Here is an 18,395-nt window from a genome sequence, read left to right on the forward strand (position 1 = left end):
TTTTTATTGCTAAGATTTCATTTACATTCCAAATCTCATTTGCGAGGGAGACACAGCCAAGACAGCAGCATCTACAGAGCATGTAGACGGAGAGACAGAGCGGAACACTACAGTATGTGTGCAGCACAAGTAAAATATAGTTACAAGCTAAATCAGACTGGTTTGAAATTCCGCCAACTATTTCTTCATTTTTCCCTTTTTTTCCCTTCAATTTTCTGTTTTCCTCCTTGAAATGAAAATAACATGCGGCTACCTCAATTATTGATTTCCTTCCTGTGGATTTCCCCTCTACATTTCACATGTAAGAATTCTCTTGGATGTATTAGGAACCAAGGACATTTTTTTTGTCAAAGAATAAATAAAAGAATAAAGTGAGAGAACTAGGGCAAAAAAGGAGACTGGAGAAGTGAGTCTATCCTTAATTTGGTGTGAATTTGGAGGAGTGCGAAGGAGTGGCTGGAGGCTGAGTCTGACTTATGTGTGCAGGAGGGATTGTGTGCCCAGCCTAGCACCTGTAGTTCCTGCTCTATCAGCAGTCCTACAGAGTTGGCAGAAATGGCTGTAAATCCTCCCATTCTTCTCCTCCGATTTTTTACTCACAGTGACTTTGTGTCTTTTTTCCTGGAGTTTCTTTACTCCAGCTTGTCTGTCTCAGAGCTCAGACTCCCTTTTCGCTCTATCTTCACCTACCCACCCCCACCCACCTTGTGTCTGGAGGATAGGGCTGTCAAGTGTCATGCTTTGTGGGATTTTTCTACACATACATGTAGACAGGCAGGGGCCCCTTTGCACCCAAAAGCCTTGATACCTTGCCATTCTCCTGTCCCCTGCTGACACGCTCTTTGTGAGTTGTCCTTAAATGGCCTCGCCTTGAACCGTAGGGGGCCGGGGAGCCTGCAGGGTGACAGCTTTCACTCTTTCAGCCCTTTTTTTGCATTTCTCTCAATCCCTTTATCCCTTGTTATAACATTCTATTTCTGGTCAAAATTTTATACCTCTCGTCCAGGCTGAATTATTTAAGCTCTAACTCTTTACATTCAGTCTGTTGCTTCTGTAGCTGTCTCTCGCTCTCCTTCTCCCACTTTTAGAGTTTTCATTTTCTTCTCTTAACATACCTGCTGGTGCATCAGGGCACATCTGCAGTTTTAATGCACGCACACACACACACACACACACACACACACACAGACACACACAGTGAGGGGGAATCATTTAGGCTTCCTCCTTATCATTCTCCACAATAGATCCATAAAGTTGCAGAGGCTGTCAGATTTTAATACAGCGCACGGCGTAAGCTTTTTACAAAGGGTGATTCAGGGTAATGTTGCTACTGGTAACTGAAAGCCTTGCTGAGGCAGTGTCAGCTGTATGGTTTCTCTAAAGGTACCTGAGTGGGTGTTACCAGGTGCATCGTGAGATAAGTCTCCAGGAAATAGTTGTCTGTTTCAACACAATTACTTAAATACCTAAGTTCTCCACTTTCACTGATTTATTTTTAGACTTACTCATTCCTTAAAAGGCAATTATGTAAACATCTGAATCAAGAAAAGCCCTCCAAATGAATGATACTACTGGATAGTACTGGCATTTATAACTACTAATATAGGTGAGAATGCCTGTGTTGATGACACAATATGTGAAATTTGCAGTAGAAAAAGTCTGTTTGTAGGACTCCAGATCAATAATCATCATCACAAAAGAGGCCTTTAGCCATAATTCAAGCAGTCATTTCATTGCTACGTTTCACTTGTTCAGTATTATTCAAATGTATTAAGCAGAAGTTATCCATTACAGGTTTCTTTCTATTTTAACATCAGGCAGTTTATAATTCAATAATTCACTTGTTTATGTTTTCTCACCTACAATATAAAGCAGCCTTGTAAAAGCTTCACCACCCACCAATCTCTGTGAATAATGTTTGTCTTAATAATCCAATTATTTAAATCTTCTGTAGGAAGAGGCTAAATTGCCTGCAGTTAAAATGTAAATGACATTATTCTTAGGTGGAAAAAAACCAAACAAAAAAAACAGCGTTTGTGTTCATTTTAAGCCTGCTGTCTTCAGTGTAAACAGTGGAAGCTGCATTTAGTAACTCCTACAATATCTAGGAGGTTTGTGTTAACTAACAGCTCAATCTAAAAACATCTTAAGGCCAGCAGATCAGCTCCCGCTTCAAAGCAACCAACACATAACTGAAAATGAAGTGTTAGTACGGATATTACAAAAGTTGGATGGAGGAGTTGGAGTCTGGGGCGCCTGGGTGGTTGTTCACTGGAATGGCGCAATGTGATGGCACACTATCTGCATCACTTTCAGGATCTAAGACAAAAGGCCTATAAAAGACATTTGGGAGCGCATAATGACACCAAACTGCAAATAATGTGTTGACCGAGCACATTTCTCATGTGGTATAAAAGACACCAGTACAATCAAAACAAAAACAGAGTCTTGGATAGCTTTTGTTTCTACCCAGCAACATCAATGGGAACTCGCCCGCTTAACACATCGGTTCAGTAAACGTATTGATTGGGGGCATGGGCGTGGTCAGGGAGCAGATCTTCAATGAGTCTCATGCGGACGGAGTTCTGTTTGGGCTCAGTCAAACTGTGTGACTGTAATTATAGAGTGGCTGGGATCTGGCAGGACTTGGGAGTGTTTCAGACATCACCATTTCCTCCCCATCCATCACATTCAGCCAGGCGGAACTAGGCCACAGATGCCCCGCAAAATAATCATTCCCATGCAACTGGCCTGACAGCAGCCCTCATTCAATAACACAGCTGATCAGAAATGATAATAGCAATCATGCCACTGCATATTTTAGAGGCTGCAGTCTGGTTTGTGTGTGTGTGTGTGAGAGAGAGAGAGGTGGGAGATGAGGCGTAGCTTTCATAATATGTGAATTTACAAGAGACTGTGAGCATGTGTCTCAAGGCCTGTGAGGGGATGTGAGTAAATGTAGCTGCAGTTGTTGTTAGGAGCAAGCCAACTGTTGCTTTATATGACATGTCCATTCTGTGGACTTCAAGGAACAGACCTAAAGGTTGAAATGCAAATATCCTCATTAAGTCAGAGGGATTCGAAACAGCCGTTGGAAAGAAAAGCTATCTGGCTTGTGATTACCGTTGGCGGTGAGCTTTGCAAAATGAGAAGAGCATCTTTCAGCAGGGGCATAAAGAGTTCAATCCCTATCTCCGCTTTTCATGTCCACCTATAATCCACTGTCCTTCTGAGACCTTGGCCTTTAAAAATCTGTCAATGTGAATTTCACCTGTATGTATGCCCTTCCTTTTTCTCTTCTTCTCTCTTTTTATCAAAAGCCGGCTTTTTAAATGCTGATTTATTCGTGCCTAATTATTAAAAAAATGGATTCTATGAAGGTGTACTTTCCCTGCCTCAGTGCAATGTTGTGTTGTCATGAATAACAAATAGAGTCATTATTGAAATGTCCATCCTAAGCCTGTAGTATGAAAACCAATCTCCTGCTTGCCTCCGCCCACATGTTTTAGTCCTGCAATGATAGATGAACAGACAAATCTTGGGTAGAGAGTGCTCACAAATGTGCCAGCCGTTCCTCTTGGGGGTTACAGATGTAAACACAACACCCTAGCCATACTGTTGGCGGAAACACTATATAAACACAATCTCATCCCAGAATCCTTTGGGGAACATAAAAAAATGAAGCAACCTCTCCCACTGACTGTGTTCCTTTGAAGGGTAAGCTCAAACTTGAGGGCTTTAACTGAAAAAGGATTGAAAAATTAAGTTGCAAACTGCATCAGCAGAGCATACTTCCGGACAAAGTCGAGAGGGAGACCGTAGCGGTGGAGCGGTTCCATTTGGACATTGCTCTCTACCATTTAATACATCTCCTGCCTTGGGTCCTGCTGTAAAACCCCATCGTCAGACTGAATAATGGGAGTTTTGACGGCCGTTCAAGAAACAGTTGCCAGACGCTCATCTACTATTTGCAATGGCATTTTGTAGACCTTTCCAGACTGAGGAGCTTTAAATGTGGAAATGGTGTGAGCTGCTCATCATCCATCTGTGTTCAGTATGTCTGAGCATGTAGCTGTATTAACTGCTGATGGATCTGAAAAGCATTTTGTGAGTGTGACTCCACTGAGAATCAGACAGCAGATTGGAGGTGAAAGATCAGTCCAGTAGATGCTTCTTTATTCAAGTCTCGTGTGAATTGACTGAAGCTGAATAATGCCTTAAAAGTAGTCAAGACCTGCCTTTATGTGTGTGTAGTTAGTCCCGAACCACAACCAGACCTATTGCTGCAAAGTGTTTTGTCTGGTTTGTATGATTGAGGGTAGAGTTACAGTACATCAAGACAGAAGTCGTATGGCTCATACTTCATACCTGGATTTCATTTTGTGGCAACCATTGGCCCTTGTCCACTAAATACTCCCAGGAAAAATGAAACCAGGAAAGAAAGCTAATTTGTATGCACTCTAGTTTGCATTTCCACAACATCTGAAGAACACTGAAGATTAGGTAAATTACCCACAACAGAAAGCAACAGCTTTACTGGAGACACTTTTTTTTTTTTTTTACGTGAACAAACAACACAGAGTCGTTGTTGTTCTTTGTTGTCTTCTGCTGTGCAACTCTTTAAATGGATGTTCGAAAGGGGACCTGCAGAAGTGGAGGGAGATACTTGACACACTGAAAAGGCTAAACAGTGTCTCCAAAGGAAGTACGGCCCACGGACTGGAATCTTGCAGCATGTGTACTGTGGCACTGTGTTCCCACCATGCTTACTCTAAATGACTCCAGCCCATTTCTCCGATTACTGTCCACAGTTGTTATAGCCATGTTCTGATAAGCCACTCTCAGCTCTTTGATTGGGGCTCTGCTTGTCCCCAGCTTACTCCTGGATGCTATAGTACTCTAGCACAAGAATGGCCATGACGGCCATTTTGACCGTTCATGTGCAAAGGTACTTGGTTTGGTTTAGGCACCACGAGTACTTTGTGAGGTTTAGGCATCAAAACTACTTAACAGGACGAGAACCCTTGTGTCCTGGGAAAAAAAGTTGTTTGTTTGATTGACCCATCCATTCACTCCCCCTTCCTCTATGTGTGGACTTTTTTGTTGTTTACACTATGTCCCCTTGCTCAGAGGACCTAATATTGCAGTGGATGGATTTACAGGGAGTTATTTGAAAGCCTGGTGCATCTCATACTGATGCCAAAGGGTACCTTTTGTGTCTGTATGAGATGCCGAGGGGTGTTCCAAAGTGTAAATATTTGACGCTCTGGGAATGAGACCAGGCTTGCTCGATGATGGCGTGCTGGAGCACATCAGGGACTGCAATGTGACTGAGGCATGTCACAGTGTGGAGACAGCTCATAGGACCTGACGGTGGCTGAACTGAAAGCCTTCACAGCCCTGTTATATATCCGTGGAACACAGGGTGCAAAAACATAGAATTCGACAGCCTTTGGTTGAAAAAATTAGGTTTCCCATTTTTTCAAGCGAACCATGGCCAGAAATGGCTTCAGGGAGGTAATGATATTCCTATGGTTTTCAATAAAAAGCAGACCTGACATGTGGATCTGCAGGATGACAAGTCTGCCCTGGCATCAGCCACTTGATACAAGTCAGTTCAGAACAGCATAGCCTGTACAAGCCCAGTGCCAACATAACAATAGATGAGCAGCTGGTCCCCACTGAGGCCCGGCACAGATTTATTCAGTACACGAGGAATAAGCCTGATAAATTCTGCATCAAATTTTAGCTGGCTGCGGATGTCCAATCAAAATACATGCAGAATGGTGCTTTGTCTCTGGGAAAGAAGAGCAGAGGTAAGCTCATGGAAGAGAGTGTGGTGCTGAGACTGGTGGAGCGATTCCCTGGGAAGGGACAAAATATTACCACAGATAATTTCTTCACTTCGCTCAACCTGGCCACAGCCTCACGGGTCAAGAGGACCAGCATTGTCGGCACTCTGGAGAAAATGAAGTTGTCCCCCTCTGCAAAAGAGCAAGTGGAGCTGTTCAACGCAAAGGTTTTGCTAATGCAATGCTCACCATCTACCAGGTAAAGCCAAGGAAGAATGTGTGCATTCTGAGCACCAAGCACATAAGCATGGGCATCATCAATGAGTTGAAAACAACACTGGAGTCAGTAATGGGCTAAAACAGCACTAAGAAAAGCATTGATGTCCTAGATCAGATGACAAGGGCATGCTCTGGGAAAGGCAGTACACAGAGATGGCCAATGGCCGTATTCTCTAACATCCTCGACCTGGAGGGGATCATTGGCCACATGCTCTTCATGGAGTGTACTAGTAGCAAAAAAGCCTGGAGGAAGTTCATGCAGCACCTGACAGAGAAACTGAAAGCGGAGTTCATGGAGGGGAAGGGAAGCATGGCATTTGGTACAAGGTCCCAGTCAGTACCAGAAGCAGACACCAAAACTGGGGCAGTGCAAGAAGCTGCAAACCTGTGAATGAAAATTGTGCGAGGAAAACAGAGGTTATATGTGTTGACTTTGAAAGTTAACTAGCCAAGCAGTCTATTGATGTAATATAAAATTAGTGTTAAATAATTTTTTTTTTGGTTCTGTATCGTTAAAAAAGTTAAAGTGTGTCATAATCAGCTAAGATACATTCAGTTGTTATTTTCTTTATTAAGTTGAATTCATTTCTCTACGGGAAAATATTGGTGTAAATATTTGCAATATTTATGGTGTACTATATGCGATGATAATAATATTTTGTTTCTATAAGATATCCCAACACAGTAAGTGCATTAATCTCTAAATTGGGTATTTATCACGAGAGATGATAGAGCTTGGAATCAAGCGGTCAAAATGACCACTTACAGCAATTCTAGTAGTTATGGAATGCCGGCACTTCTAGTGCTACAGCAAGACTGTGGCCATCTGAGCTGCTCTGTGTTATTTTAGCCTTTGAAGGTAATGGCAGGAGATCAATGTGATGAATGGCCTTTATGAGGGCAGAGTATCGATGGCTTGATGGCAGCTAGCTGAGGCTGTGGGAAGGGGAACATCAGCCAGAATATATTACCGCCCTCCCTTCTCCTTGATTCCTTTCCACTCCTGTATTTTTCTTTTATCCATCACTCTGTCTCTTCCTTTCCTCCGCCCTCTCTTCTCCAGCTCAGCTAGCTGTGACTGGTCATTAACACAAACATTAAGCGCTCTGTGAATCTATAGCTCCTCCATCTCCTTGCTACTGCCCATAAAACAGAGCAGCCATAATGACACACACAATGGGCACACTTGACAATCAGGGGCAGGGGAAGAGCGTCTCCTATATTACTGGCAAAAGCAAAGCCATTAGAGTGGAGCCGATGGGAACATTTGGTTGGCGTAAAAATGAGTGTTGTGTAAAGAGGCTCTCACTATTTGTCTGGTGTTTCATCAGCAACAAAGTTTATGTTCAGAGAGACTGGTAATGATAAAATACAGATATAGAGATGCAGAAATGTGTACATTAAAGCTAATTGAGAGAGAGCTGACTCCATTGATACACATAAAATCCTGTTCAAAGTGTTGTTAGTCCATCTCATATACTCCATGCTGAAGCTCTACCCACTGTATTCTTTTTGTTGACTGCTTTGTGTTTCTTACCTGACCGCCAAAATTAGAGCTTATCACCTGACCTCATGGGAGATATTCAGCAGGGAAAACGTGGTGGAGTGATGCAAAACAGTGATGCACTTTGGAACACAAAGATTTTCACAGCCACACTACGCCTTGTTCACCTTCAGCTGATATAAATGATACATGCCTGGAACATACATCTGCGCTTAGGACCATGATGCATGGACTAAATATACACAGTGCGGGACTAACAGTCTTATTTTATACACAAATCCTTGAAGTGGAAATGGATGGAAGGACTATGGAATTCCATTATCAGTAAGGTGACAGGTGATGATGCCTTCGCTTTTCTCTCTTCTCTGGCAAGGTCAGACAGGTGTCATGGAGAAGCACAGGAGATAGATTTGACTTAAAGGATGCAAAAGGTCTGCAGAAGAGCAAAGGAATAGAAATAGGAAATGTGTATTGTGAGTATTGGTGTGACTGCAGGGCATGTGCTGCTTATGTAGATAGTGTCCTTGCCTCTTAGATGCACATGCTACATGCATTTCAATGCTGTTAGAAGAGAGAGAACGATAAAGATGCTAAAGAACCAATGGATACCAATGTTGATACTCAGGGTAATCAAATGTTTTGGACCTACAGGAGTAGAAATGTGACGTGTTGCCTCAAGCTCTTCAGCAGCAAAGCAACAGCCAGCAAATCAATATGTGGTCGGTAAACCATCAAATTATAAACAGCATGTTCTCTGAGCACACATACGCACACAAACACACAGACGTGAACAGCGGATGAATACAAAGCGCTGAAAGGATAGGAGGAAATTGTGTTGCTAAGTCTGATTTCTGCTAAGTAGCTCACCTGTAATAGTTTTGTTTGTCTTTGACACAACAATAACACCAAATATCTACCGAGGAGGAACTAAAAAAAAAAATTGCAGTTCATTATTATATGAGCCAATGAATTTCTGGACGGATTTCAGATGGGCATTATCGGAGACGCCTCAGGCCTCTCTCTGGTGTGAAAGATGGTGGTCATTTGGCTAGACGAGGGGCAGTGAGGACCCCCTCCTAGACTGGAGCAGACGGGTGCAGAGGAGCCGAGGGCTGGCTGTATTAATGAACAGGCAGTGCTGAAAGGGACAGGTTCCTGTAATGCTGATGAATGGTCATTACAGAGCAGAGACGAGAGAGGAGAACAGGAGGGGAAGAGAGGCGAGGGGGAGAAGAGTACAGCAAAGTGGGCACAGAGGGAGCAGTGGTGAAAAAAGAGTTTAATTTGCACCTCAGATTTCTGTAAACTCGTTTATCATGTCAGCAGTGTCACTGTTCTCCACGTGTCTCCCCCCACCTCCCTCTCCTTGCTCCTGCCTGACCCAAACCTTCTTGTTTTTCTCCAGATACTGCCATGTATTCCTTGGCTAGAATAGTTTTATCATCTTCATTGTTCGCGTATATTTTCAAACCCCAGATCTTACACGCATCCTATGTTTCTCACGTAATTTCACCGACTCATGTAACACGATTTCTGAGTCTTTTCCATCGTTGGACCAGTTGTTGGGGCTCTGTGTGGAGAGTTGATGCCTTCTCCTCTCCATTAGGCCTGATTGAGCAGCTGGGGCTTTAAAGGTCAGAAGAAGGAGGAAGCACCAGGAGATATATGCACACAAGAAACATGAACTGACTGGAGGCTCACTCACTCCACCATAGACCTCATTAACTCCTCCTCGCCTACAGCTGTTTGGATCATCGGTGGGGTGGGAATTTGGAGAAATAAATCTGTGAGCCAAGCTGTTGCTTCAAATTGGAGTAAAAAGAATGGTATTATTACAGACAGTGGAAGTGATCTGAGAGGAAAAAATGCAAAACTGTTGCAAATGACTCTCTCTACTCCACAAAATATTCATTTGAAGTCAGTGGGGCTTTTATGTGACTGTCCCAATGCACGCGACCTTTGTTGTTTCTGTCTGCTCGACTGCTGTACGCCAAAGTCTAACACATGCCTTATGTAAATAGCTTTACAATATAAAATATTACATTTAGAGTATTAGTAAACAGTCTATCTTGGCTAGATTTGGGCAGCTGGACAGGTACTGTGAAATCTCCATCCGACAGCGAGATTTCTATTTCAAATATTTCTCCTCCCCAATTCTCAGTGATTCCAGCAAAATGTTAATGGTACATTTTCATCATGATATGGTTCACTTGATTAATAACCCAAGGGACTTCTGGCTCATCCGATGTAGTATTTTCTGGGTCACACCTGCAAAAATGTCCTGCAGTGTATTTCACTTCAGTCTGCACGCAAATGCCTTTCCATCAGACCAGCTTTTGGCTGCCGTGCAGTAGCCCCTGCCTGTCTAATTGTAATTCAATAGTGCATAATCTCAAATTTGTTACACGCCATATTTTATAATGCGTCAACTCAGTGCCCAGCCACGCTCGGCATAGATGGCAAATAGCAGCGCATCCAAAGTAATTACTGGGTTTGTGCTTATACAGTGGCAGAACACATACTACAGCTGTTGACAAGATGGCAAAGTGGTATTTTTGCTGTTGCTGCACTTAAGGAATTGTTTATGATTCACCAAAAGAAGGACATTTGTGTATGCTCAATGGATAAATAAGCCTCACAGCTCAACAGGCTGATTCCTTTCTGTTAATCCAGGAAGTAGACTCAAATGTAGTGCCTTAGGGAGATTACTGATACATGTGTACAAATTCTCTGTGGCTCAGCCAATATTAGCATTCTCTATCAAACAGTGAGTAAGCACCTAACTAATAAACCATGTGCACTTCTGTCTCTCTTTCCCTTCTCTGTCTTTCTCTTTCTGTAGTGGGAGGAGGTGAGTGGCTATGATGAAAACCTCAACACCATCAGGACCTACCAGGTGTGTAACGTCTTCGAGCCCAGTCAAAACAACTGGCTCCTCACCACCTTCATTGATCGGCGTGGAGCACAGCGCATCTACGTGGAGATTCGATTCACCGTGCGCGACTGCAGCTCTATCCCCAACGTCCCTGGCTCGTGCAAGGAGACATTTAACCTCTACTACTATGAAACTGATGCTGTCATTGCCACTAAAGGCACCGCCTTCTGGATGGAGGCCCCTTACCTCAAGGTGGACACGATTGCTGCAGATGAAAGCTTCTCGCAGGTGGACTTTGGCGGACGCCTGATGAAGGTCAACACAGAAGTCCGCAGCTTCGGGCCATTGTCCAAAAACGGCTTCTACCTGGCCTTTCAGGACTATGGCGCATGCATGTCTTTGCTGTCAGTCAGGGTCTTTTATAAGAAGTGCCCAAGTGTGGTCCAGAACTTTGCAATCTTTCCAGAGACCATGACAGGGGCCGAGAGCACCTCCCTGGTTATTGCCAGAGGAATCTGCATTCCCAACTCAGAGGAAGTAGATGTCCCTATTAAGCTGTACTGTAATGGAGACGGAGAGTGGATGGTTCCTATTGGGAGCTGCACATGCAAGGCTGGGTTTGAACCTGACAATGGCAACGTATGTCGAGGTAAGTGAGCAGTAGAACTAAACATGTTTTGTCGTAAACATCCTATAGTTGCTATTTGAGTGTTTCCTCTACTAGTTGCAAGCACCCTACTTAGCGATTCTTTGCTTTTCATCATTCACACGCATTTAAAATGATGGACTCCTCATAATAGAACAAATCACTCCAGTGAAGACAGGCGACATGAATTTGTTCTATTTTAGGCATGCATATAACAAGGTACCTTGGATCACAGATTTTCTGCATCAGTGGAACGGCTGAATTGACTGCGTTTCATGCGTTTTGCTGAGCATGATGTGTCGTACTTCTTCCTTGATCACATCCACCTCCGGCGTGCTAGAAAGGCACATTAGCATCGATTCTTAATCTGTAGCGAATGGCAGCCTTCTGTGCAGCCTGCTTTACAGATGGCGAGAGGTTTGATTGTACCTCAGTATGATATGCGGAAGACTAAGTTCTGAGGAATAGATAATACCGCATACTTAAAGCCAAGGTTAATCTGGGTTTTACGTTCAAGCTATCACTTTCTCTCTCTTTCTGTCTGTCCTCCAATGCACCTTAACGCTCTGCACCGTGTTATTCTCACACACACATACAAAGAGAAAATTTGCTCAAGGTGTCTGATGATAATATGAGTGGCTCGGGGCTCTCAGTATGGTGCAGTAATGGTTGGCCTGCCTCTGGAGGTTAGCTGGAGAGTGTGTGGAGCCCAGATAAGATTGATTGACGCACATCTGCTCTGATCAATAAACAGATATGAGAGAGCCACATATCTACAAAGCTCAGTGTGTGACTGTGTCTACTGTATCCTTCTCGCATTGCTTTATGTCCTACGCAAAGCGCATGCACGCGCACACACACTAAACACGCACACACACAGTCCTTGGCTAAGGTGGAATGACTTTCAAATGAAAATGACAAGGCAAAAGTTGGTTGCCTTTAGTTCGCTCATTATGGGAAGTTTTCATTTCATGTCAGTTTTTTTCACAGCACCATGTGTTTTAGGCCATTTCATTTTGTATGACTTTTTTTCTATGATTATAATATTCTGTTTTAGTGCAAGGCACATTTAATTTATATAGTTTAAAAGGAAATTTGTCATCCAAGACATGCTTACTGAAGAAGTGCTTCAGTGTATTATTATGTGCAAACTAATAATATGCAGATTTGGTTTTAGTTTGCCTGCTGTGAAACTTTATTCCGGCTCATTTTTCAAGGGAACGCAAGTGGTACAAATTTTGAAACAACCTCAGTATCATTATGTCTAATAGAAAGTTTCAAACTGATGAAAAAAATCAGCTGAATATTTGACAGAATTTTGAGCAAAATAGGATCCTAAAATGAGACAAATCAAATACTTTTTGTACCTTTTACCCACGATTAAAAAGAGTTACTTCTTTGTTCTTTTATATATAATTAAAATCTGACCATATGACTGATAATTCATGCAATTTTGGCATGCTGTGTAACATGTAAACAAAAACAGAATGCAAATCCCTTTTCAACCTCTTCTCCATGAAATTAAAAGCACAATCACAAAATATCTTCAAACTAATACATTTTATTGTTTTTAGTAAATACACACTCATTCTGAAATTGATGCCTACAACATGTTTCAAAAAGAGCTGGGACAGAGAATGTTTACCACTGTGTTACATCACTTCTTCTTTTAACAACAGTCAGTGAGCATTTGGAGACTGAGGACATTAATTGTTGAAGTTTTGAAAATGAAATTGTTTCTCATTCTTGCTTGATGTATGACTTCAGTTGCTCAACAGTCCGGGGTCTCCATTGTTATATTTTGCACTTCACAATGCGCTACACATTTTCAGGTCTTAACTACACAAAGGCCAGTTTGGTACCCACACTCTTTTACTTCAAAGCCACACTGCTGTGACACATACAGAATGTGGATTGGCACCGTCTTGCTGGAAAAAAGCAGGGATGTCCCTGAAAAATGTGTCGTTTGGATGGCAGCATATGTTGCTCCAAATCCTGCATGTATGTTTCAGCATTAATGATGCCTTCACAGATGTGATAGTTACTCATGCCATGGGCACTAACACACCCCCATACCATCACAGATACAGCTTTTGAACGTTGTGCTGATAACAATCTGGACTCGTCCTTTTCCTCTTTAGACCAGAGACACGGCATCCATGATTTCCAAAAACAATTTGAAATGTGGACTCATCAGACCACAGGACAATTTTCCACTTTTCGTCAATTCGCCTCAGATGAGCTCAGGCTCAGAGAAGTCAGGAGCATTTTGGGATGTTGTTGCTGAGGGATTGAAGGTCACAGCCTTACAATGTTAGTTTTCCACCTGTGTCCTACACGCACAGATTTCTCCTGATTCTCTGAGCGTTTGATGATATTACAGATTGTAGCCGGTGAAATCCCTAAATTCCTTGCAATGTTGAGAAATGTTCTTAAACTGCTGGATTATTTGCCACACAGTTTTCCCAAAATGATGATCTCTCTCCATGATACCCAGTCATGTGACAGGTGATAGTATCTTCCACCTGTTTACCTGTGGAACGCTCCAAACAGGTGTTTTTGTAGCATTTCACAACTTTTCCAGTCTTTTGCTGCCTCCGTCTCAATTGTTTGAAATATGTTGCTGGCATCAAATTCAGAATGAGTGCATATTTACAAAAAACAGTAAAGTTAATCAGTTTGAACATTATATAGGCACGGTGGAAACACTGTTGCCTCACAGCTAGAAGGTCCCGGGTTCGATTCTCGCTGTGGGCGCTGGCGTGTCCTCCACCATGCCTTCAGTGGCTACTGCTCGAAAGGGGCCTTTCTGTGTGGAGTTTGCATGTTCTCCCCGTGTTCACCTGGTGTATCCTCCATAAAAATACCCCCACTAAAAACATGCAAGAAGATCACCACCTGACCAATGGTGATGAAGAGAACTGGGTCCCCGGGTGCCGGTCGGATGGCAGCCCACCGCTCCTGGTCTGCCGTGGAGGAAGGACGACCAGGATGGGTTAAAGGCGGAGGAAAGATTTCACCAGTGCATGGCGTGTGTGTGCGTGTGGATGTTGCTGTGTGACAGAAAAAGGGGATTGTCCCTCTGATTCTTATCTGTACCTTTTCCAATTGAATATAGGAGAAAATGATTTGCAAATCATCTGTTTTTGCCTTTGCCGTTACAGTAGATAATGATATGTCATGTACAGTGTGTTTCACTTGGAAGTATGACTTTAACTTGATGATATTCTATTTTCATCCTTATCAAATGTAGTTTGATGAAGTAAGACCACCCTTGGGGATTCCTTCATGATTAAAGATGCACAATAACAACCATTTTTTTTTAAATGGCTCCTTTTCAACTAGTTCTACTTTGTGACTGTATCTCACCACAGCTAGTCATTAGTGTATGTGAGATATTTTGTTCGAAGGTTAAACATGTAAGACAAAGTTCAGTATGGAAGCTTTATAACAAACGAGCCAAATAACCTTGCCTGTCCCCCAAAGCAAAAACCTCAAGGCATGAATATATGAGTATTTTTTCATCGTGCAAACTTTCTTGATGCTGATGCATCCTTTTTTTGTCCATCGTCTTCACCACAGAATTTGCTTTTTTCTTCCTTTATTTACTTCAACCTTATACACACTCACAGCACAGTAATTGGAACCTATCCCCAAGTGACTGCATGATGCTTGTTGTGGCTTGTGTTGGTGGGGGGCATTGGCACTGCTGCAAACACCACAAACATTCAAGTACATGCACATACACAGTTCCCCGGTAGGCACTGCACTGCAGAGACTCTTTGAACAGAGCAGGAGACGTATATTTCCACTAATTCCCACAATCCCCCTGACTTCCTTCTCTAAGTACCCACAGCAAATAGACTTCCTGCTGTGTTAAGTTGGACATGTCTGTCTCTGATGGAAATGTAGCATTATGGGAGGTATGAAAAACAGCCTGTGGAAGGCAGTTGTTAGTGTGTCACTGTGGAAAGTATAAACCTGTAAAATGTTGTGTAGGTTGACCTTAAGCCTCAGGATACAAACACACACTTGAGCACAAGCATGCATGCACAGAGAAAGAGTTAACGGAGCTAAAAGAGAAACAGAATATGTTGCCATTTGTGTCTCTCATAACTAGCTCACTCTCTGGAGACCAGTATGGAATCTGTTCCCCTCTCATCTCTGCTGAAAGGCCCCTCCAATAAGAGCAATCTCAACCCTTTATTTTCCACGTAGTCTCTTTTCATGGGATTGCAATCCATTATTTAAACAAGGAAATCTAACCTTAAAGTGCTCGTGGAAGCTGAGTACTATGGGCAACCAATCAATTGGGGGTTGGTGCAATAACACGGCCTCAGCATTGGGTCTGAAGTAATTGCCCATTAGAGATGAAGTAACAGGAGCAGGAACAAAAAGATTATGAGAGCATGCAGTTTTTATGCAGAAATAATGCCCCTTGTTGAGAGCAACATGAGAAGCAAAGGTATTACATAGGAAAGGGAAGTCACTGTGGTCCTTCAAAGCGTAGTGGGACATGAAAAGATGAACAGAAATTGCTTCTTTTTTAAGCTGTTAAACAGCCTGAAATTGTCTATTGTCAACTATATATTACGGGGAAAATAAAGCGTATACATCAATGTTCGCCTACGTAACAACCGCTTTGATGAATATGTGAAACTGTCCATTCCGTGTGTTCTTGAATAGTTGGTGTGGGACCGTAAATGTTACGCATTAAAATTAATTTAACTGGCTTAACCTAGCTAATGACAAAACAATCAGTCTCGCTTCATATCAAACTTGCTAAGGACAATCTTGTGTGTAATGTACATTAACATAAAATGAGAAAACACAAACTCACTCTACTTTACACTACTGTATGTGGCACAACAAAACATACAGTTGCTGTGTCACAAAAGTTTGTCAGTCTTGCACAGGTCCGTAGTTTTTGATGTGTATCTTTGCACAGTGAAAGGCAAATGCTGTGAAAGATTACAAATGTTGTCTTTAAGTGACAAATGAATGACTTTTAACTTGTTTGAATATGGAAGTAATTTGTTATGTCAGAGAAAATAACCATAATTGCTGCTCTGGGTGTGTGTGCATGTTCAAACTTGGTTGTTTGTGTGTGTGTGTGTGTGTGTGTGTGTGTGTGTGTGTGTGTGTGTGTGTGTGTGTGTGTGTGTGTGTGTGTGTGAGCCTCCCTCTACCTGATTACACTTTCTCTAATCTATATGTTTCAATTAGTGACAGGTAGTGTTTGTGTGTGTGTGCGTGCATGCGTGCATGCGTGTGTGCATGTGTGTGTGCATGTGTGTGTGCATGTGTGTGCGCGTGGCCTCCTGTCAGTTGGGCAGAGAGACCATGTTGAGTTGTTGTGCTCTGTAACGATGATGCCAGCATGCCATCCTCATTACCAGCTCCCCAGCTCCCACACAAGCCATTTGGGTATCCCCCCCTCTCTTTCTCTCTCACTCTCTTTTCCTCCCCCTCCCCCCCTCCCACCCCTTGGCTATGTAAGCAATCTGCTAAATATTTTATCACCTCGCTGTTAAATCGAGCGGAGACACTCCAAGTAGCAAACCACTACCTCCACCAACGCAGAACTTGTCTTGTGTGTGTGTCCTGCTCAACTCAAGTGCAGAAGAAAGACTTATTTGATGGTTTTACTGGACCCTCTCATGGTTGATGTGGTGGTCTCCAGCTGAGTGATTAATAGAATTACCTTGGTCACATCCATCTCAGAGTGTTTTTTTTAATAATCTCATATAATCATTGATCACTTTAATGTTCCTTGTATTCTCATATATGAAGTGATTAAAACTCCCTGGTAAGCTAATTATTCCCACTTGTAAACTCTTAAAAGTGAAGGATGTGGCAGCAATAGCTTCAGAGCAAACAGGGCTAAACGACACACTATGAAGAGCAGTTCAAAACTTTGGACTGCTTGTTCTTCATTTCTCTGTTAACGCTTTTTCCTTTAGGGAGCAAATTTTTCTATGAGCTGATAAATGCCTGTCTGGAGTCTATAAAGCTGGCAGTCTTATTTTATGAGGCCCTCTACTATATTTTGTCTTCTTTTCTAATTGGTTAACCATGCTCAAAGCTTATTGCTTCTCTTTTTTTAACCTCAGTCGGTCATTCCTATGCAAAGCACATAGCTGCTCAGAGTCTCCTCACCCGCGTGGACCTGGAGACTGGGCTGGGCACAGAGGATGGTGAAAGCATTGGCATGGAGGCAGCATTGTTTCAGCTATTGATTTTTGCAAAGATGTGATTTGAATACGAGTGAAATAGGATGATAAGAAAGATAATTACTTACATTATTATCCATAATGTTTTCTGGTTATGTGTTTATGGAACTCTATTTTATGCCATCCATCCTTAATATATTCTAATGCACTATCCATGATTATGTATTTATTTAGTCGGATATTTACGGAAATTCCTCACCAGAGCGGTCCTATAGGCCTACATGGCAATATGAATCTCCTCATATTTTCTCTCACCGTTAGGCTCCAGCGGGCTTTTGACACGCTGGCACATTAATATTACAAATATTCAAATAACTTTATTTAACATTCTGCAGGCTGACAGCGGCAGCAGGAGATTCACAGCCCATTGAGCAAGTGCGCTTCCCTGGGCTAAGTGCCGATTCATCATGGCTGCCTTACTCCTGTCTAATGGCTGCCATCATGGGGCACGAGCACACACGCACGCTGACTCACACATAAACACACATCTTGGGCATACACTCTGCAAAAGTATTACTTCTTCCATGTGTGCATTTTTAGAATGTAAAGTATAGCGTTCAAGGCACATTTAGCACATTATTAACCCTAGCCTAAAACCTTATAAACCCCAATATATCCCTTATAGAGTTCACTGTCATGGGCACCAACCAGCTGGCTATTCCTCTGTATTAGGGAGATTGAACTGAAATAAGATAATAATTCTTGCAAACCTACCCGAGACACACACAACCACTGAATCTCTCCAGACATTTTCATTTGTTTATAACTTTAAAGTTTGCCGCTGGAGGCTACCGACTGTAAACTTTTGGTTTTACGGTTTCCGGCTGCACCGAGCCTTTGATTACTCCTTTAAATGTCTTATTTGAGTGTAAAGGATCTGGCAGACAGGACCCACAAAGGCCCGGTAAGCTATTAGAGCCAATTCCAGCCCATTTGGCCTTGTCTGCTTCCGTTCCACAGAGTTTACTTCATTTGCAGAGAAGCATCCATGTGCACTCACCAGCACACGCTCCGAACACACACACAAAGATCTACTAAGTCACCTTGAAGCCCAATTAAGTAAGCG

General features: G+C 42.6%; 1 protein-coding gene across 2 annotated transcripts in view; it reads left to right on the plus strand.

The window, feature by feature from the left end:
* Positions 1–18,395, plus strand: part of LOC139339469 (ephrin type-B receptor 1-B) — a 153,776-nt gene that overhangs the window by 53,173 nt on the left and 82,208 nt on the right. For both annotated transcript variants that reach the window (XM_070975093.1, XM_070975094.1), the window contains exon 3: positions 10,418–11,099. In XM_070975093.1, coding sequence (XP_070831194.1) covers positions 10,418–11,099 — 682 coding nt within the window. The remainder of the gene's footprint in view (positions 1–10,417; positions 11,100–18,395) is intronic.

This window comes from Chaetodon trifascialis, chromosome 11 (assembly GCF_039877785.1).
Source record: "Chaetodon trifascialis isolate fChaTrf1 chromosome 11, fChaTrf1.hap1, whole genome shotgun sequence".
In the NCBI taxonomy this organism is placed as follows: domain Eukaryota; kingdom Metazoa; phylum Chordata; class Actinopteri; order Chaetodontiformes; family Chaetodontidae; genus Chaetodon; species Chaetodon trifascialis.